Here is a 20,925-nt window from a genome sequence, read left to right as displayed (position 1 = left end):
TAAATTATTCATTTCCCTCTCCTTAACCTCTTTAACTTTCTTAATACCATTTATGCAGTTCATATTTTCACATTGGAATCTTCTAAGATTAAGTAGAACATATTTATGAAAGAATATTGAAAAGTAAGAGGTAAATCAAACTGCAGAAGATACAGTTTAGAAAGTGTCTAAAGAGAGACACATTTATTTCAGTACATTCATGGAATTTACATTAGCATGTCAAATACCTTCTAATATATATCAATGACTCATTTATTTGCTACTATATGATGTATTAGCTCAGTGTAAAAGTAATATCACTTTATATTGCAACCATCAATGTAGTCATTGATTTAAGCAAGACTATCCAATAGATGTTAAAACCAGGGGATATAAACTTACTGTAGAACACAATATTGACACTAGTCTCCAAGTATCACCCTACAAATGATTTATTAATTACAAAAGGGAAAGGGTCTTTTGTAATAGAGAACTCTTACGACCCTCTTAATCACATGATCAAACATGACTAATAATGAGACAAACTGCCATCAAGTGCCTCCTGATACACTGAGAGGACCATAATACTGCTTTTCCTGCCAAAACTGTTTAACATTTTAAATAACAAGGGAAAAAAATCAACTCCAATTTGAGGAATATTCTGAAAAACACTTCACATGTGCTCTTCAAAAATGTCAGTGTCATAAAAGTCTATCGAAGGGTGAGGAATCACTGTAGCTAAAGAAGACTAAAGAGATATGACAACTACATGCACAGCATGATCCTCAATTGGATCCTGAATAGGAAAAAAATAAACCCACCAATTATAAAAGATATTATTGTGACTCCTGGAGGTACTTGAACACAACTGTATATTAGCCAACATTAAGATGCCAGTGTTAACATTTCCTGAATGTGGTGATCATACGGTAGTTATGTAGGAGAATGTTCTTGTTCTTAGAAGACATATGATGAAATATTAGTTATGTGTTATGATGTCTGCAAATAATTCTCATTGGTTCAGGGCAGGAAACTCTCAAATGGTTCACCAAAATTATATGTGTGCATACATATGCTTGGTGTATACGTATATTTATGTGTATATGTATGCATGAGTATAAGTATGCAGAGTGAGATTTTATACACACACAAGAGGAAAATATGACAAAATGTCAACAACTGATGAGCCCACTTGACTGATATATTAAACGAGTCTTCTAACTTTCCAGTTAAAATTTTTTTCTCAATAAAATGTTGAAAGATCTTTTAAAAAATTTTTGAAGATTCAGGATTATTTTGACTGCTTATTCAGGTATATGATGCTCAAAACTATTGATGGTGGCAACTAACCTTTTTTCAAATTTTCTGCTTTCCTCAGTCTCCTTCGGCTCTCCTACTCTTTCCAATCGCTGCATCTCTCAAACAGAGCCATCAATAGATCAGCCATGTGCACAATTACTTCAAGAAATTCTGAATATGCCTGTGTGGACTGCAATTCTGCTTCTTCAAGCAGGAAATTTCTCTCACAGGACCTCTTATAAATAATATACCTCATGTCTATCCTGTAGAGTCTGCATTTTTGTTTTTAGGTTGTCAGTTTATCAGTGCAATGGACGCTATTAATGTTCCCCAAAACAAGATTTTTATTTCCCTAGGATCTTCTTTTCTTTTCTTTTTTTAAAGTATCTGGTTTTATTGTCCTCTAATATCTTTTTAATATTTTACAGTACAAAGTTTCTCTGAAAATGGTTAAACTATTGCTTTATTCCATAAAGAACTAGAGATTCTGGAGAACAAATAAGTCATATTTGCAAATTTGAAGTAATGAGCACTGTGCAACCAAGTGAGTGGTGATAGGTTTGTGTCTGCATCAAGACTGGTCGCTCTGGCGCTCTTCTCTATGTTACTCTGACCCTTTTACTGTTAACCTTTGTAAAATATAAAAGCAAAATAATTGGGACTTACGTCATTGTTGCTCCTGGATCGGCAGTCATTTGATTGGTCACAAACACAGCCACATTATATTCTGCATCAAGAAATAAATTAAGAAAGTAAGAGAAGGTAATGTAAACATAGAAAACTCACTGTTTAGATATCAGAGTTTAGCAACAATGTGCCATGAATTTATTTTATAAACAAGATTGTATTCTTATTTTTTCATTGGTAATTTAAAGTTATTATTGCTATTATTTCGGTATCTTATTGTGTTAGAATGAATGTTTTTGATTTAATAAGACTTGTATGACTATGAAGATAATTTTGATTTTAAAAAATGTGTTACCTCCTGATATTATTGTGAACTTCTCTGCAAAGCCTACTCAGCAAACAGTCACAAATGCTATTCTGATAGCACCATTTTATTAAAAAAAAAACAAAACTACCTTCTGAGATTTTTTGGAGTCGTGACAACATCTGAGCCAATTTTTGCTGCCGTTCAGCCAACTCCCCACGACCACTGAAATCCACTCGAAAAAGTGCCATTATTGAATCAATAATCTGCACAGGGTTAATGTAAAAATAAGTTTTCATTTGGAAATGGAAGAAGTTAATTTGAATCAGAATCAACAAAGAAAAATAACATGCTAAGTTGACTGAGTGAGCATTATTTAAGAGCTTGTACCAGTAGCTTGAAGATGCCAGCTTCTTCATGGAACTTTGCTGCTACATAATCAAGTAGCTCCATCTGATGTTCACCTGGTGGGAAATGCAGTGAGAAAATGCTGTAAGAGCTGGACCAGGCAGAGAGTAGGATCATCTACGTCCCTGGGAAGCAGGCCAAAGAGAGTCTTCGAAGGACCTTCTTAATTATTTATGATTTCATTAAATATGTTTTATATTTTGCCTCAGCATACATGCCAAATTCTACATTATCTAAAAATAATGTTACCCTCTATTTTAAAGACACAGCATAAGAAATAATTTGAGGATATTTTAATATCTAAGCCTTACCTTAGATATTAATTTGGAGGAAAATAAAACAAAAAAGTAGTATCGAAATGTTGTAAGTAGCACTCAGTGCTGCCAACCTTAAAGCAGATGCTTCGGGTTCTTACTAGTATATGCACGTGCATAGAGGACGTTGTCCAGCACTGCATCATGGTCTACATTGAAGCGATCAGCAATGTCCCGGAGGCGATCTGGACGGCTGGGGTATGCCAAGATTAAGGATCCAATAAAGCATTTAGACAACCACAGACAATAATATCTTATGTAATAAACAGAAGTAAAACAATGAACCCGCAAAGGTAATCCAAAGGACACTAAGAATCACTTAAAATCTATACCAGATTTTATTTGTCGTAAGTCCCTCAACTTATGAATACCCTAGGCAGTGATGACAGTCATAGGAATGAGGCCATGTGAATTTAAACACTAAATTTTCTAATCTTTAAAATAACCTTGGAAGCTAGTTGTTATGGCCTATATTACATTTTACTAATGAGGACACTAACAAACAGATTAGGCAAATGACTCAGGATTATGCAGCAAATCAGTTACAAGAGAAAAACTAGAAACTAAGATTGTGAGTCTCTTTTGTTCTCAGTTCTATAAAAATAGATCTATTCTAGGAAGATAATATCACTGAATTATATTTCAAGTCACTTCAAAGTGAATTAATTAACTCTCTTCATACTCCTTGCTTGCTCAATATGAAACTGTTTAATATACCATTAATCATGTGTTGCCACCAAATGATAAATTTGACTACATCAACCCAAGGGTCAAAAAGTTACTTCAAGGGTTAGACTCTCCAATCTAGAGTTTTGCACTTCTTTAGATTTTAAAATCCACCTTCTTCAGGAGTTGGATTAAGGAGTTAGCTTTCTGAAATTAGTAAATTCATACAGAGGCAAATTCAGTCTGCCTGCAAAGGTATTCTGGAAGATAATAATAATCATTTCTATCTACCTAAATTGAAAAGGAGTAATAAGTTTACTTTCAGTCTTTGATGAAGTGAGGTATAATAAAATTTATGTCTGGGGTCTCGTTTCACTTTGTTTATGGTATTTCTGTAACTCTGATCATACTGTAAGTAACTATGAAGCAAGGACCATTTATCATCTTATTTGTGACACTGTAATTGTTCAATAAATGTTGAGTTGTCTTTAGGATTCCTCAACCACCTATTGATATATCCTAATACATAATACAGGTTTCTTCTTCAGAGCTTCAGTAACAGCCACTAGTATCTTCCATTGCTACTGAATATACCCTGTAGATGTTTTTGGTGGACATATCAAAGCAGCAAGGAGTTGGAAGAGGCAGTAACATTTTTCACCACATCAGCTTTTTACAGAACACAGTTACTATGTGATTAGGAGTATAAAAGCTGCACTTAAGGTGAAGGAAAATTCAAATCAACCTACAAATATTTATCAACTGATTACTATAGGTAATCAATGACCATATTAACTTATTACCAATGCAATGCATTGTGCAGGATATAAGGAGTTATAAGACAATCCATGTCACAGGCAAGCAAATAAACAGGCAAAATATAAACATATAAAAAGAAAAATATAAGAGAGAAAAGCATGCAAGACACTGAAAGATTGAGAACATTCCCATGCACCTCACATGTCCTAGTTTCCCCAGCTGTTAATCTCCACTCCCTCTTTTCTCCATCATGACTTTTCTTGATAAAATCCAAATTTCCCACATAGTGGCTGCTAATCTGAAAGAACAAGTCTTCCCTCTCTAAGAACTATCCTTAATTATTTCTGAAGCTAGCTAAACTCCAGCTGAGTTCCTTTTGCTCTGGCCCCATATATCTTCCCTGAGTTAGAAGTCTCTTTGAGAGTTTTCTCATGGCCAGTATTTCCAAATAAAGTCTTCTGCAAACAGTTCTCTGATTGTTTTCCTTCTACTTGAACATTTGAGATAGTAAATTCTAAAATAGATCAAGATGAAAAATGTTTTCTAAGTTGGGTAATTAAAAATTAGAAAAGAAAGCCTTAAAGGATTTAAATGATTTAGGAAAAATGTGAGGTAGGGCTACGGGGGCAAATACCCAAAAGGACAGACATTTACCACGCAAATTTCTCTATGACTGGTCAAATTACATTCAAGAGTGAGAGCAAAATAATGGCATTTTCAGACATGCAAGGGCTCAAAGTTTACCACCTACATGACTTTTCTGAAAGAATTTGAGTAGGTACTCCAGCAAAACAAGGGGAAAAGAAAATGGGGATGCAAGAAACCATAATGAGTAAAGGAAACAAGAATCTTTTAGTTATATCTAAATAACTGTTTTCTAATTTCAAATGTTTTTCAAATTTTAACAGCTAAGTATGTTTTAGAGGCAATAAAATTGGGCTAGAACAGACTGGTCTCTCTCTCTAACAAAGAGATTGTCACTAACAGTGTATCTTAGCGATTTTACACCAAACCCATGTGGAGAAGCTAAACCTTTTAACTATAAAGTGATTTGAGAACTCAACTTGCAATTGTTTTCCTTTTGGCTGTTTTCATTATTGCTGGCTTACGAGATGATTATGAAAATGATATATTTCCAACAGTCTTTTATGGTGACATTACTATCTCACACTATTATGTCAGCAACTTGTTTAAATTAAAGGGTTACAAAGTGTTTTCTGTATCAATGAAGATAATCTTTCCTCCTGGGTAGCCACCTGCTCCTGGAAGTTGAGCTGTCACTAGGAAGAAAATTAAAATTAATATTAATAGGAGTAAATAAACTTTGTACAAATGAATATATAAATTAACATGGGATTTATGCTGGGTTGCAACTCATCAATCAATCTAGTAAAGAATTATGATCCTGCATTTTAAATAGCATGCTATATTTTTATATTGCTAACTAGTGGGAAAATTATAAATATTCTGCCAATATAGTAGTAATTCAACAGATTGTCAATATTTCTCACAATTAGGAGAAAGTTCTCTTAAAGTACAGAAGTAGGGGGCCTCCCCGGTGGCGCAGCGGTTGAGCGCTGGGTTGAGAAGCTGCCTGCAGCCTGTGCAGCACCGGTTCGATCCCCGCCTGCTCCCCAGCCACCAGAGGAGGGTCCCACATGGCGCGCAGACCTCTCCTGCCGCCCGCTGCTCCCCTCAGCAGTGTACTTCGGTCCTTCTGCCTGCTCTGCTCCCCGCTCTGGCTCTGGTGAATTCTCTCACCCTCCCGCGCTTCTGACTGTACCCAGTGCATGTATAAACAAAACAAACAAATAAATAAATGAAAAACATGCCTCTAAAAAAAAAAAAAAAGAACAGAAGTAGGATTTAAATATCACTTTCTTCCTATAAGAAATAGGGGAAAATTAGAAAGCTGAAGAAACTTGCCCAGGGTCACATAATTACTAACGGTGGAGCAAAGACTCAAGTCAGGTGCTTCAACTCTAGAATGCCCAGCTTAGCACTTTGCCAAGCTCCACCAAGTGAGATCAAAGAAATGCAGAATAACATCTTTGTACAAAAGGACATATTTTTGTTTATTTTGCTTTAGAAAATTTGTAAGTCTTTCTTAGGGTCTACCTTATTCTATGGAAAATAAGGGATTCTGACCTCAGTAGATTTTGTGGCATTATTATAGGTAGGGTATAGAAAACATGGAATGGAAAAAACTGAGACTGTGAATGCCTCTCCCCACCAACACACTCACCTACCCACTTACTTCCTATTTTCATTCAGGTGTTCCCAGAGTAGCATAAACAATGTCACCTCATGCACCATATATTCAAAGACCAGTTTGGTAGTTGTACAACCACAGGCACTTTATCTAACATCTGAGCTTCTTGCTAATTTGTTCAGATTACATGAAACTATATAAAGTACACAAAGCAGATCAGTAAGTGATTGCTAGATTATTATTGCTATTACTGTTGCTGTTATGCATCCTTACCACAGAGGGTATGAGAGAGCTGGGTTTTTCCAGTACGAAACTCTATAAAATATAAAGAAAAAACCCATGGTTAATTTTTAGATATTTTTATATAGAATAATATATGGTGGCAGATACGGTTTTCTTTTCCAACTGTCAAATCTCACACAAAAGCACTGCTGCATCATGAATGAATTGTGCATGTATGAATACTAGTAACAAACAGAATCTTTTATTTTCTTAAAAAATTTTATTTATTGCATAGAAAAACTGGGGTGTAGGCCAGAGGTGTGGAGGAGGGTTGAGAGGATTTACCAGAGACAGAATGGGGAGCAGAACAAGTGGATTTACTAAAATACACTGCTGAGGGGAGCAGCAGGCAAGACAGGAGAGGTCTGCAGCACAATATGTGGGTCAGCTTCCTGGCCAGGGATCGAACTCAGGCCACAGTGGTGATAGTGCAGAATCTTTTAAAGGTTTTTATTTTTTTCCCACAAACTGTCCTTGAGATAAAAATAAATTAAACCAAGTTTTCCTCAAGAACAGTTACATAAATAAAGACTTAAGTCCCTGCCATCAGAAGGAGAGCCTGGGGTTGTCCCACTAACCAAGATCAAGGGGGAACAGAAGTAGTCGCACATTAGGGACATGCCTGAGTTACCAACAAAGGCAAATTCCCTTTGTAGGAAAACTTTCCACTCACCAGTTTGGGCCCATTGAGTGCCCACAGATCAAGCAATAAGATCACAAATATCGGTAAACTCACAAGAAGGAAAGCCACTGAAACTTTGCATCAACAGCAGTAATAAAAACCAGATTTATTTATTTATTTGCATGAATTGTTCTGGAGAAAAATAGAGGATACAATCAGAAAAGAGAAAACCTACTCTCTATGTTCATGGGATATGCATTTCCTAGAAAAATTAATCTCATTTCCAACTACCTTTTGAAGGGGTGAGAAAAAATGATATTCTACAGGCCCGAGATAAAAAGATGAAAAATGCCACTAAGATCCACTAGTTATCACTTCACTTATATATAGAATACACAGAAACCAGAGGGTCAGACAAAGAGAAACTTTAAAACCAACCCTTGAAAACTGACCATAAATCTGAGGCATCCAGGAGGGGAAGGAGAGCAGTGCGAAAGACTATGGTGGAGGATTATGGGTGCTCTTGTGGTGGGAAGGCTGTTGTCAACACACCTGATGGGGGAAATCCTATACTGTCAAAAAATTAACAAGGATGTAAAACAATCGTACTTCATTAAAAATTTTTTCCAAAAAATCCATCAGTTAGGGCCTCCCTGGTGGCGCAAGGGGTTAAGATGCAACCTATGCAACCTATGAAACTATCTGCAGCCACTGTAGCACGAGTTCGATCCCCAACCAGGGAGATGACCCACATGGCTCAGCAGACCTCTCCTGACTTGCCCGCTGCTCCCCTCAGCAGTGTGTTACAGTCTGCCTGTGCTGTTCCCCACTCTGTCTCTAGCGAATCCTCTCACCCCCACACCTCTGGCCTATACCCCAGTTCTTGTATGTATAAATAAATAAATCTTTTTTTAAAAATCCATCAGTTAATGCTGAAATAAAAAATCTATCAGTTAATGCTGTAATGGCAGCCCAGAATGATTCAGTATTATGATAACTGAGATTTCTTCTTACGTTCCAAAGTATGTGTGTATGTTCATAATAATTTTTTCATGTAACAAAAAATTAAGGTTCTACTTACCTCCAAAAGCTTCTGTGATTGCCATGCTTTCAATTCCACCTCCTAGCAACTTACTGGAAATAGAAAGTAAGCATTAGCAATAGGAACAGAAATAGAGACATCAAGAAAAGAGAAAGTATTAATATACTTAGCAACACGTCTGCCTGTCTATTTATCCATCCATCCATACATACATACATACATCCAACATGAAAAGGAATTCCTGGCTGAACAAAATGGCACTCTGTTTGTTTAGATCACTGGTTCTACTCTGTATGGGCAGGTGGATCAACAAAACAATGTATAAGCCCTGCTGTTCTTACTTCTGGTTACCAATGGAAATGGACTAAATAGGCTTTATGGTTCATTTTTCTTTAGAACTGAAATGGAGTTTGAATAAATGGTCTTAGTTACTAACTAGGTTATTCATATTGTGCTGGAACTATGTTTCTGAAAGTCAACTAGCTATTATTCAATTTTTAAAATATAGTAAGAAACAGTCTCCAAATACATGTTTGGAGAATCCAGTGACTATCACCATGATTTGGCTTGTCTCACACAAACCAAATTCTATGAAGAACATGTCAGACTAGGAAATATTAAAAGATGTTATAGGTAATGCTAGCAGTTACATTAACTGCCAGATTTTGACAGCATACATTTAATCGGTAACTCAGTGTTATCGTGCATTTAATATTCTTGATGTGAAAGACCTGTACTTAAGTCATTATCTCATTCATTTATCTTAAACAGATTTTACACATTCATTTGAAACAAATTCACTTGCAGCAAATATTAATTGTGTTAACTCTACTGAGACCTGGAAGGGGCACTTTAAAAAATTTTGTTGTTTCTATGAGCCTGAATTTTGGGACATATCACAAATCAGATAAAGATTTAAGAGACAGTTAATAAAATAGTTCTACATTTACATGTCTTAAGAGAGCAATTTAGGGGCCTCCCCGGTGGGTGGCGCAGCGGTTGAGCGCTGGGTTGCGAAGCTGCCCGCGGCCTCTGCGGCGCCGGTTCGATCCCCAGCGGTTGAGCGCTGGGTTGCGAAGCTGCCCGCGGCCTCTGCGGCGCCGGTTCGATCCCCGGCTGCTCCTCGGCCACCGGAGGAGGATCCCACATGGTGCGCAGACCTCTCCTGCCGCCCGCTGCTCCCCTCAGCAGTGTACTTCGGTCCTTCTGCCTGCTCTGCTCCCCGCTCTAGCTCTGGTGAATTCTCTCACCCTCCCACGCTTCTGACTGTACCCAGTGCATGTATAAACAAAAACAAACAAACAAACAAATAAAATAAATAAATAAAACATGCCTCTATAAAAAAAAATAAATAAATAAATATTAACCTTTGGACAGTTTCTTTAAAAAAAAAAAAAAAAAAAGAGAGCAATTTAAATATATATGGAAGCAATAGTAGGAAGTTATCTACAAATTTAGTGAGGACTTCAATGATAAGAAAAATCTAGATACTGACCTTCATAACTTGAATCTAAAGGACAAGGGCTAAGAGATCACCCCTTTGGAGAACATGAACTTAGAGATCCTATAAGCCTAGCAGCTATGAAAGAGAGCTTTACTTGAGAGCTTTATTTCCTCATCTTGACAAAAATCACCTAAAAGCCTATACAGCTCTGGAAAATCTCAGAGAAAATTTCTGGTTGATATGTAATTTTAATCAGCTGAAAAAAAGTAACCACAAAATTTACCTGACAGGGTACCCCTAAGTTATTTGGAATGGCATAATTGTTCCCTTTGTGAAACTCAAGAAAATTCAAAATTAAATATAGAAATAGTGTTTTTAAATCTAGGGAGAGTTAAAAATAGAGACACAAATCAAACCCACAGATTACTATTTTCATATTAAATTTGGGAATATCTGTGTGTATTTGGCATTTCAGAACTTTTAAAGTTTAAGAGAATTTGACCTTTTTTATAATAACAAATTAACCTCTAATTAATTAAATGATATAGACCTGAAGTTTTTAAATTGATAACTAAGTTTATATGAGGTATTTGAATGTTTAAGAGTGCCTAAACTCACTATACTTGTAATTTTATGTTACTAGATTTACAAAAGACTCTTAGGTAACTAGAAGATCTAATATTTAGGTAGTTACTAAAGGAAATATAACATTAAATTTCTAATTAATTATAATGTAAAATGTCTAAGAGAATTTAGTTAACTATATTACAAAAGCCCCATTAAAATCTGATAGATTTATAAAGGACTTGCTCCTGAAAGAAAAAATACATAACATTTTAATAAATCAAATATTAATTTTTAATATCTTAAAAATTAAGATCCTGAGTAATCTTTTTTGTGCCCCAAACACATCAAGGATACCAGAAAACTCACAATGACAGTGTCAAATGACAAAAGCAAAGCCATTTAGTTTGGGGGAGTACATTGCCTCAGGGTCCACTGTGCCTAAGGGATGTGGGGCTACAGCAAATTTTACAGTGTCCTATAAGGGGTAATGTGGAAAAAGAACATGACTGAGTAGGAAAGTGGGGATTTCCCCATAAGGCTAGCAGGTCCTATTTTTTAAGTTAAAGTAAACTAGCTAAAGTTGGAGGATTGTAATTAGTGTACATTTGATTTCCTTGACAGGTGTTTCTGACTTAAAGCTAGATTTGTGACGGGTATCGTTATCAGCAGTGATAATTCTCTAGCCTGGTGATTCTTCAACCATGAAGTGGTAAAGCAACTGGAGACTGTCAATTGACTGTCAATTGTTATTTGAATCACGCTGTTTGGTGGATCAGCCTGATTTTGACCAATTTGCTTAGGGGAGGATTTCTCAGACTCTTCCTTAGCTGCTACTTGGAAAAAAGTAGCAACTTAAAATTTGAGACAAAGCTAAGTTAAATCAGTATTTTGTTTTACTGCAGGATTTTAGATCCTTTTAATAGGCTAGTGCACTGTGTAGCTCTAAGAGGAATGTAGAGTAGACTGCATTTCCCCAACTTACTTCATTGTTTATTCATTTAATTAATCATTTGACAAATATTTACTAAACACCTAGACTATGCTAGAGAAGGTTCTATGTACTTTGGGTAAAGTAGTGAATAAAAGACAGAAATCCTTTACCTTCATGGTGCTTATAGTCTAATGAAAAAACAGACAATGAACATAAATAAGTAGACTATATGGTAGTTCACATATTTTGGATTAAAAAAAATTACATCCAGGGCCTCCCTGGTGGCGCAAGGGGTTAAGTCTCAGCACTGTGAAGCTATCCACAGCCACTACAGCACAAGTTTGATGCTATCCCTGGCAAGGGAGCTGACCCACATGGCACAGCAGACCTCTCCTTACTCATCTGCTGCTCCCCTCAGCAGTGTATTTCAGTCAGTCCTTCTGTTCTGCTCCCCACTCTGCCTCTGGTGAAGCCTCTCACCACCCCTCCCCCTGACACCTCTGACCTACACCCCACTTCTTGTATACATAAATAAATAAAACAAATCTTTTTTTTTTTTAAATTAGATCCAGAAAGAGAAAAAGGAATGCAGAGGATGAAGGTAGGGAGTTCAAATTTTCAAGAAAAGCAATCAGAGAAGGCCTCATTAAGAAATGGACATTTTAGCTTCATGAGGAAAGTATGTTCCAGGCAGAGTGGATGCTAAGTGCAAAGACCCTGAGGCAGAGTGTATTTGGCATGTTCTAGGAATAGCAAAGAGGTTATAAAAAATATGAGATACACACTCAAATTCCTGGCTCCCAGTAGTGATATGGAAAACCATCTTCCTCTTCTCACTATACTCAAATGCAGTCAAGAATCCTGGTTCCTGTAGAGATAAAAGGAGAGGTTCAGAAAGGGTATAAGATGACAGTTTTCAAATGCTGCCCAAAGTATATACTTGATCCTCAAGGTATATATCAAGTACTACATATACATTACAGTCATTTGTTTTTGAAGGTAGCACAAAGTCATGGCTTAGGACACAGGCTCTAGAGCCACCTACCAAGGTTCAAAACATGTCTGTCACATTTATTAGTTTCATCATGTGGGATAAACTGTTTAATTGCTGAACTGAAGCTTCCTCTTTTTTTTTTATTTTTTTATTTTAATTTTTTTTTTAATAGAGGCATGTTTTTATTTATTTGTTTGTTTGTTTGTTTGTTTTATTTATACATGCACTGGGTACAGTCAGAAGCGCGGGAGGGTGAGAGAATTCACCAGAGCCAGAGCGGGGAGCAGAGCAGGCAGAAGGACCGAAGTACACTGCTGAGGGGAGCAGCGGGCGGCAGGAGAGGTCTGCGCGCCATGTGGGACCCTCCTCCGGTGGCCGGGGAGCAGCCTGGGATCGAACCGGCGCCGCAGAGGCTGCTGGCAGCCTCGCAACCCAGCGCTCAACCGCTGCGCCACCGGGGAGGCCCTGAAGCTTCCTCTTTTGGGTTAAATGGGAATAACAGTGTCTCTCAAAGGGTAACTATAAAGATTAAATGAGATATATTTATGGCATAAAACAGAATGGCATTTCACTAAACGATTCAGTTGATTTCATTCAACAATGTCACGCTTCCCTAGCCCTAAAAATTGCAAGGGGTGCAGAAATTCATTTTCACTATTCCTCAGACAATATTTTTCATGTGGTAGATGTACTACTTATTTGCTAAATAATGAGCTACAGATGTGGTAGTGAGACTGCCCTGATGTGACCCAATATATTTCCCTCTTTGTTGTTTTATACTCTGAGAGTGTTTCTTAAACTTTGGAGAATTGAAGAACAAAGGTGGGGAGCAGGTGCGCTCCTACCTCAGTGAATCTGAACCTGTGTATTCTTTATTAGCCACTCCAGGTGACTCTGATGCATACAAACGCTTATAACCACTATACTAGGAAATTAACGTCCTCTCTCTCCTTCTTTCTTCATCTCTTAATACCTTTCTCTAAGAATAAACAGCTTTAGCTTAAAAATATCTTTCTCGGGCCTCCCCGGTGGCACAGCGGTTGAGTGCTGGGTTGCAAAGCTGCCCGCAGCCTCTGCGGCGCCGGTTCGATCCCGGCTGCTCCCCGGCCACCGGAGGAGGGTCCCACATGGCGCGCAGACCTCTCCTGCCGCCCGCTGCTCCCCTCAGCAGTGTACTCGGTCCTTCTGCCTGCTCTGCTCCCCACTCTGGCTCTGGTGAATTCTCTCACTCTCCCGCGCTTTTGACTGTACCCAGTGCATGTATAAACAAACAAACAAACAAATAAATAAATAAAAAAACATGCCTCTATAAAAAAAAAATCTTTCTCTAAGAATAAACAGCTTTAGATAAACTCTGGGAGTAGAAATAGGTGCTTGAGAAGAAGAGGGATTCTTTTCTTCAGAAATGGGAATTAGTTTCCAAAGAAAAGAAGATTATAAAGTAGCAGCTTCCCAGATAGCCTGCAAGTTGTGGAACTGACCTGTGGGACATACTGCCTGAATTTACTCTGAAGCGACAGCAACTGAGCTGTACAATTGGCTCAGAACAGTTCTATTGGCTCTTTTTCAAGTTCAGGACCACACCATCATTTACATCACTCTCATTGCCTCTGGGAAAGGAAACCAAATGGCTGTTGGTGAAGATAAATTCTAAGACTTGCTAGAAAGAGCCCCTAGCAAACAGCTGTAGAAATGGAGACACTTGCTCTTCTGCAAATGAGACTTGGTGATTACCTTTCTGCACATTCCTATTCCCAGAGTTGGTGCCTCCAGTAGTCCCAAAAACTCTACACAAAACTCGAGTTAAAGGCATGTTTTTACTCAGAGCCTCTCAGCTGCATGGGCCTCTCACAGTCCACAGCATATGGTTTACTTTAGCTGAGCTGCTTCAGTGAGCATATTCTTGATCCTGTCTACCTCAACAGCACACATGTAGATCCAATACTTAGTCTTTTTCTAACCCAATTGTCTCTTATCAAATGGCCTGTACCAAGAGAGACCAACATCTTTGGTGCTATGTGCTTTGCAATAGCCATAGACATAAAATCTGAGGAGACAAGAAAAGAGGGGGAGGACGGTAAAAAAACAAACATGAGAAGGAAAGGTAGAGAAACAAAAAAAGGTGGGGGAGGGGGGCAATGTAAAGGGACAAAAGTATTGGCAAAATTCATTACCTCCCTGCTGTCCTGGTCTCTTAAACCCTGCTCAATAGCTATTGCTTTGAAACTGAAGTAATAAAAGATGAATATGGGGAATAACATATTGTGATCTACAGGAACTCAGAGTTCCCCCAACAGTTTCTAGTGGTCATAATGAGAAAGGTTAGAGAGACACTGATGAGCCCTTCTAAATTAAAACAAAGAATAGATTTGCTTACAATAAGTTTGTTGGCTGCCTCTTTAATCTTATCTACTTTTGCTTCTGAAAGCCCTTTGACATTGCACAGGGCTCTTCTTGTCGTCATTTGTATTCCTTTGATGGTGCAGATGCCTACTGACTTCAGTTTCTTAATGTCAGCCACGTTCTGTAAATAAAAGAATGAGTGTAGCAGATTGATGCAATGCCAGCCTGAAAGGCTCCAATACTATGTCTTGTACTTTTGTGTCCATCTCCTTCCACCACGATGCCAATTTTATACAAGCAGCCAGGTGGAACCCACCCACCATGTAGCCAAATGTTCTGGAAATATCTGAGTAGAACATACCCAGCACGCTGCCAAATGTTCTGGCTGTGCCCTGATTTCCCAAGAATGTTAGTGAGACCAAGGCAATGTAACAAGAATTCAAAAAGAAAAGTCTGTTGTTAGAAAAACCAACAATTTTATCACACATTCACCCCCTCAGTTCAGCTCCTTTCTTCTGTAGAACTTCACTACCAATATGTTCTTTAAATTTTTTTTTCTTCTGCTCTTGGAGAATGCAAATAACTACATCACTAAAGGACCAGGATTTTCTATTGCTCCAATTTTCTAAATCCAACTGAAAGACTGAATGTGAGGGCTTTAAAAGAGAAGTTTTACTATCAGCTGATTGCTGTTGAAATTCAGCTAGCTTGTTATTCAAAGTCTGAATTTCTGCAGGCAACATTATGCTTATCACCTGACATAGAACTGAATTTTCTACTGACAAAAACAGTAGATGTAGATAGCTCTCAACTCCTCCAGATGAACCAGTGGTTTCCAATCTGGAGGGAGCAATTTTTCCGCCTGGTGATGCTGAACAATGTCTGGAGAATTGTTGGTTGTCACACCTAGAAGGGTGCTACTGTCGTGAAGTGGGGTTGCTAAACATTCTAAAATGCAAGGGACAACCCCCAACAACAAAGAATCACCCAGTTGCAAATCTCAGTAGGGTCAAAGCTGAGAAACCCTGAATGGGACAATTTCACAGAGCATTGAAAAAAAAAAAATACTTACAATTCCATGTTTTTGTAACAGGTCAATGTCTTGAAACAAAGATTCCTAAAAGATATTGAACAGAAAAAAATGGAATTTTGATTCTTCATATCCAACTATTTCACATCTTTTAAAGAATCAACTCATTATGAGTCATTCTGAAATGCCTCAAATTCCACTTCCCTAGACAGTCTGCAGTACAATCAAAAAACTTTTTTTTGATGAGAGTATCAGTATTGCAAGGTCTGGGAAGCCCAGTATTTTGTTATGGCCTCTCAACATTTTTAAAACCTCAACCCAAGTAATTAAAGAGTTAACCTGTTTTTAAATATGTTTTCTCTACTTTCTTCACCACCAGACTTGAACTTCTTCCTCTGCCATTTGGTACCAAGAGGCATGGGTGCCAGTATCCCCATACCAGTTGTTAAGTTATTAAAATACTTTCATGCCAGTTGCTAAGTAGCTAATCTTAGTACCCCTTGCAGATCAAGTTGTTACATATTTGTGATACTGACTGCCTCTCTCTAGAGCTATGCTTTATTTCTACTTGCAGTTTCTAAAAATAGTAGTAAGAGAGAAGGAACTTCATTTCTGTGGAATGACTGAAATGTCTACATCTTTCAACATCTTAATCATACCTCTTCATCTTGGAAACCTGGCTCTTCCATTACAACTTGATCTTCCTTCATAATGAAAGGTGAGCAGCAGAAAAATAATCAATTCTAGGAAAATAAGAAATATTTAAGAAATAGCAGACATAGTAACAGTGTCAAATCCTTTGCCCAGAAAACTTGATTCTATTTCAAAGTCACAAAGGACCAGGACAATAAGAAACATTTGGTTCAGAAAGACTGGGTTGGCCAATCTTTTTCTGATGGGCATGTGGCATTTTTTTTTGGCCAGTGTCTGTGGGGGTAGGGAGGGTTTCTTTCCTCAAAACTGCTTTTTATCTTTTGTTACATAGTCAGTCATGGCTGCCTAATGACACCTTTACCATTGCTGTTGTGGTAGAATGTTTAGAATTGCCTATTGCTATTAAACCTTTCATGTTTATGTTAACATATCTAAGAACTTTGTATTGTTCTTTCTGTATCCTTCCTCACACCCAGAGCTTAGTCTGTCCTTAATAAATAATTTTATTTTTCTCTTATATGATGACTGCTTTCCTTCTTGCAAATTATGAACAGGCAGTCTTGTAATATTTATCTTTTTCCTTTTTTAGTATTTACTGGCTTCACTTTTTTTTTTTTAAGATTAAAATGATGGTGAGGAGGTTGTGCAGCAGGTTGAGTGCAGTTCTGGTGGTGCAGCAGGTTGAGTGCAGTTCTGTGAAGCTGTCCATAGCCTCTGCAGTGCGGCTTTGATTCCCACCCGCTGCGGAGCTACCCACATGGTGCAGCAGAACATGGTGCGGCAGACCTCTCCTGTCTGGCCCACTGCTCCCCTTAGCAGTGTATTTTTTTTTTTTAAAGATTTATTTATTTATGCATACAAGAGCTGGGGTACAGGCAAAAGATGCGGGAGGAGGGTGAGAGGACCCACCAGAGACAGAGTGGGAAACAGAACAGGCAGATTGACTGAAATACACTGCTGAGGGGAGCAGCAGGTGAGATAGGAGAGATCTGCTGCACCATGTGGGTAGCTCCCTGGCAGGCTGGGGATCGAAGGTATGCTACAGAGACTGTAGATTGCTTCATAGTGCGGTGCTTAACCCCTTGTGATAACAGGGAGGCCCTCAGCAGTGTATTTCAGTCAGTCTGCCTGTTCTGCTCCCCACTCTATCTCTAGTGACTCACCTCCTGTGCCTCTGGCCTGTACCCCAGTGCTTGAATAAATAAATAAATCTTTAAAAATAAATAAATAAATAAATAATCCCTAGAGGTGAGGTAACCTGAGGCTGTTCTTTTGGGGAAAAAAAAAAGGTGGATACCCAATATTAATGATACAATATCAGGGTCGATAAGCCGATAAGTCTTTCACGCCACAGCTACTGTTTTGTTCGTTAGCATGAAACGTGTTCCAAGTTTTGTGGGTCCACACCAGGCCTCACTGAACACTCAAGAGGCGGTGATGGCCGGCAGAGGGGAAGAGTCACTGTGGCGGGAGCACGCGGCCCCCCTAATATTAATAACAGCGCAGTCTCTGAGGCACCCAGGGAGAAGCCAACAGGAAGCTTCTGGAACACTGCCCCTCAGCCATCCAATGAGCTAATAGTCATTGTTCTCCGCTAAACGAAGGTTCTCCTCCATCCCTCTAAGGCAGCACCCCTAAAGTGGGGTCCACGCAGGAAAGGGTGTCGGGGTCACCCTCCACCTACCTCAGCGGTGGGCCGCTCGCGCCGGCCGCTCACGTTCCTGACGCGCGATTCCCTCCTAAGGCGGCCGAGGACGCCTCCTCAATCTTAGGATTTGATTTGAAATAAGGACGCTGGGATCCCCGGCGACCCCCAGTTTCCTGAGGGCCGCGGGCGGGTCGCCCGAAGCCACGAGCCCGGACCAGCACGCCCCCCAACACCACCCAAGGAGGGACGCCTGGGGCCGCCCCTCACTCGTTGCTCAGTTTCCCTTTTTGCCACAACCCACCTCATACCCGGAGTCTCCCCGAGATTTCTAAGGTGAATCCCCTCGGCCCCCAGCCCGGGCTTGCTAGTCCTCTGGGACTCTGACTCGGAACCGAACTCGGAGACCGTCGCTCGTCGCTGAGCGTCGCGGCCGCGACCTTTGGCGCCAAACCGCTGGGGCTGGAGAGCGCGCCGCGTGGGCGGGCCCGGCGTGGGCGGGGCCGGCGTGCGGGGGCCAGGGCGTGGGAGGGGCCGAGGCCTGTCCTAAAAGTGGGCGTGTCCTGGGCAGAAGGCGAGGGCAGGGTTACCTATCTGGAACCTTGAAAGGAGCTTCTAGGGTGGTGCTCTGGGGTGAGGGAGGGTGCTGAGGTGGAGCAAGAGCGCTGAGGAGGGCCACCCTGGTGGCACAAGAGGTTAAGACACAACCTATGAAGCTCTCCGCAGCCACTGCAGCACGAGTTCAATCCTCTGTCAGGGAGCTACCCACATGGTGCAGCAGACCTCTCCTGTCGTGCCCGCTGCTCCCCTCAGCAGTGTATTTCAGTCAGTCTGTCTGTTGTGTTCCCTACTCTGTCTCTGGTGAATCCTCTCACCCCCCCCCACCTCTGGCCTGTACCCTAGTTTTTGTATGCATAAATAAATAAATCTTTAAAAAAAAGTGCTGAGGAGAGGAACTTTGATGGAAGGAAGCTGGGCCCTCCCCTGAGCTGAGGGAGATGCTGAGATCAGGGAGAGGACACTGAGATGGAAGACATTGAAATTAGGGGTGGGGGCTGAAGTGGGCCCTGCGGTGAAGGCATGCTGCTGTGGAAAGAAGGCCCTAAGATGGGGGCTGTTCTGAGATGAAGAGATGTCACAGAGAAGAGTTAAGAGGTGGAAGGCATTGGGGTGCAGAGGGATGCTAGGCCTAGGTGACTGACCTGGGGATGACACAGAAAGCTGACCTTGATCAGGACCCTGGGTTAGGAGGTCAAACCGGGGGCTCTTTTTCACTTGCTCAAGGCTTCTCTTTTCACTCCAGGTTTTTCATACCTGGCTTTATAGTGTGAACCTCATCGTTCAGGGCTCCTAATTTCTCTCTTCCCTGAGAGGCTCTTACCACTTGCCACACTCTTGTCTGTGAGCGAGGCACCCAAGGCCCATTCAGGATGAAGAGTAATTTTTCTTCGCCTTAACTTGAAATTTTAAATAGACCACAGAAGCCAAATATATTTTGGTCCAGCTTTGAAATAGAAATTTTAGACTAGTCTTCATGCCAGCAGAGCCTGTCTCTGGCGCATCCTCCTCCACCCCTTAAATGGAGATTGATTGTCGAGGAGAGTCATGAAACATTTGAAAGAGCATCTGTTGAGGTGGAGGCTGGATGTATCTCGGATGAATATCTGTGCAAACAGTTCTTTGGGTTAAAGACTAAGTACAGGGTGACCCTTTTGCTTCAGATTCTGAATCATTTTGCTGGAATAAATAGCAAAAAAAATTCCCACAATAGCTGTTAGCAGTTTGTAGGACACCTCTCCCCCACCCAGGTGGATTGTTTAAAGACCTGAGAAATTAAGTGCTATAGTTCTTCAAAATCTGTTATTTTCCAGAAACACAGCCTGCCCTTTGTGTTAAACAGAAATGAATGCCCATTTGTTTGGGCAAACTGGGGAGGGATTGATAGGCTTTCACTTTGAGGCCTCATCCAAAATAATTCTAGTACCTTCAGAACAACTTGTTAGATGGAGACATCAGCTGTACAGAGGAGCTGCAAAGAGCACAGCAAGATGATTTAGGGAAATATAACATATGTATTTGGTGTAGTGACAGCTGGGCGAGAGAAATGTTCATAATATTTGAAGGTTGTGTGCCGTACACTTAGAGAAAGAAACAGAAATGAACTTGGTAATGACAAATACATGAAGTGAGGATACAAACCTTGTTTGGATATGAACTTAATAGTTATACATAATTTTCAAATGAATTTTTAAAACCCCAACCCCTGGGTTGTTTAAAAAGTACACTTGATGAATTTTCACTCAAATCAGGACAACAAAAAAAACAACTAGTCTTCATATCATACAAAAATTCTGAATATGATGAAAGTGGCATTTCAAATCAGCAGGGAGATGATGAATTCAATGAATGGTGTTGGAACAACTAGGTAGCCATCTGGAAGAAAAATAAAATTGGAATCATACTTCACACCTACTACCAAAATAAATTCCAGATGGATCAAGAAATTAAATCTGAACAATAAAATAACAAAAGAACTAGAAGAAAACATGAGACCATTTTTTTAAATTATCTCAGAATAAGAAAAATCTTTTAAAGCATGACACAAAACTCAGAAGTCGTAAGACTTCTCAAAAGCACAGTTTCAAAAAATCCTGCAGGGTAAAGAACTACTTTCCACTACTTTCCTTTCCAAGATAGGGAGCAGGGCAAAGTTGGAGCTTGTGTTGGTTGTCAACTTTCCTTTCCAAGATAGGGAGCAGGGCAAAGTTGGAGCTTGTGGTGGTTGTCAACTTTCCTTTCCAAG

The 20,925-nt window shown here is 39.6% G+C and overlaps 2 protein-coding genes across 8 annotated transcripts in view; one reads left to right on the top strand and one right to left on the bottom strand.

The window, feature by feature from the left end:
• Positions 1-18,549, bottom strand: part of LOC119247199 (meiotic recombination protein DMC1/LIM15 homolog) — a 32,679-nt gene extending 14,130 nt beyond the window's left edge. Inside the window, exons 1-13 of one of the 3 annotated variants that reach the window (XM_037513450.2) lie at positions 18,427-18,549; positions 18,162-18,244; positions 16,483-16,566; positions 15,866-15,910; positions 14,828-14,974; positions 12,242-12,324; positions 8,554-8,606; positions 6,842-6,883; positions 5,564-5,636; positions 3,033-3,124; positions 2,600-2,673; positions 2,361-2,475; positions 1,945-2,005 (exon numbers count right to left, since the gene is read on the bottom strand). In XM_037513450.2, coding sequence (XP_037369347.1) covers positions 1,945-2,005; positions 2,361-2,475; positions 2,600-2,673; positions 3,033-3,124; positions 5,564-5,636; positions 6,842-6,883; positions 8,554-8,606; positions 12,242-12,324; positions 14,828-14,974; positions 15,866-15,910; positions 16,483-16,533 — 836 coding nt within the window. In that variant the 5' untranslated portion in view covers positions 16,534-16,566; positions 18,162-18,244; positions 18,427-18,549. The remainder of the gene's footprint in view (positions 1-1,944; positions 2,006-2,360; positions 2,476-2,599; positions 2,674-3,032; positions 3,125-5,563; positions 5,637-6,841; positions 6,884-8,553; positions 8,607-12,241; positions 12,325-14,827; positions 14,975-15,865; positions 15,911-16,482; positions 16,567-18,161; positions 18,245-18,426) is intronic. The other 2 variants (XM_037513449.2, XM_037513451.2) reach the window with 2 other exon arrangements.
• Positions 1-20,925, top strand: part of SEPTIN3 (septin 3) — a 78,536-nt gene that overhangs the window by 27,216 nt on the left and 30,395 nt on the right. The window lies entirely within an intron of this gene.

Source organism: Talpa occidentalis, unplaced genomic scaffold, assembly GCF_014898055.3.
Source record: "Talpa occidentalis isolate TD23 unplaced genomic scaffold, MPIMG_talOcc4v2.1 talOcc4.16, whole genome shotgun sequence".
NCBI classification, from domain to species: Eukaryota; Metazoa; Chordata; class Mammalia; order Eulipotyphla; family Talpidae; genus Talpa; species Talpa occidentalis.
This window is presented reverse-complemented; position numbering and strand designations above follow the sequence as displayed.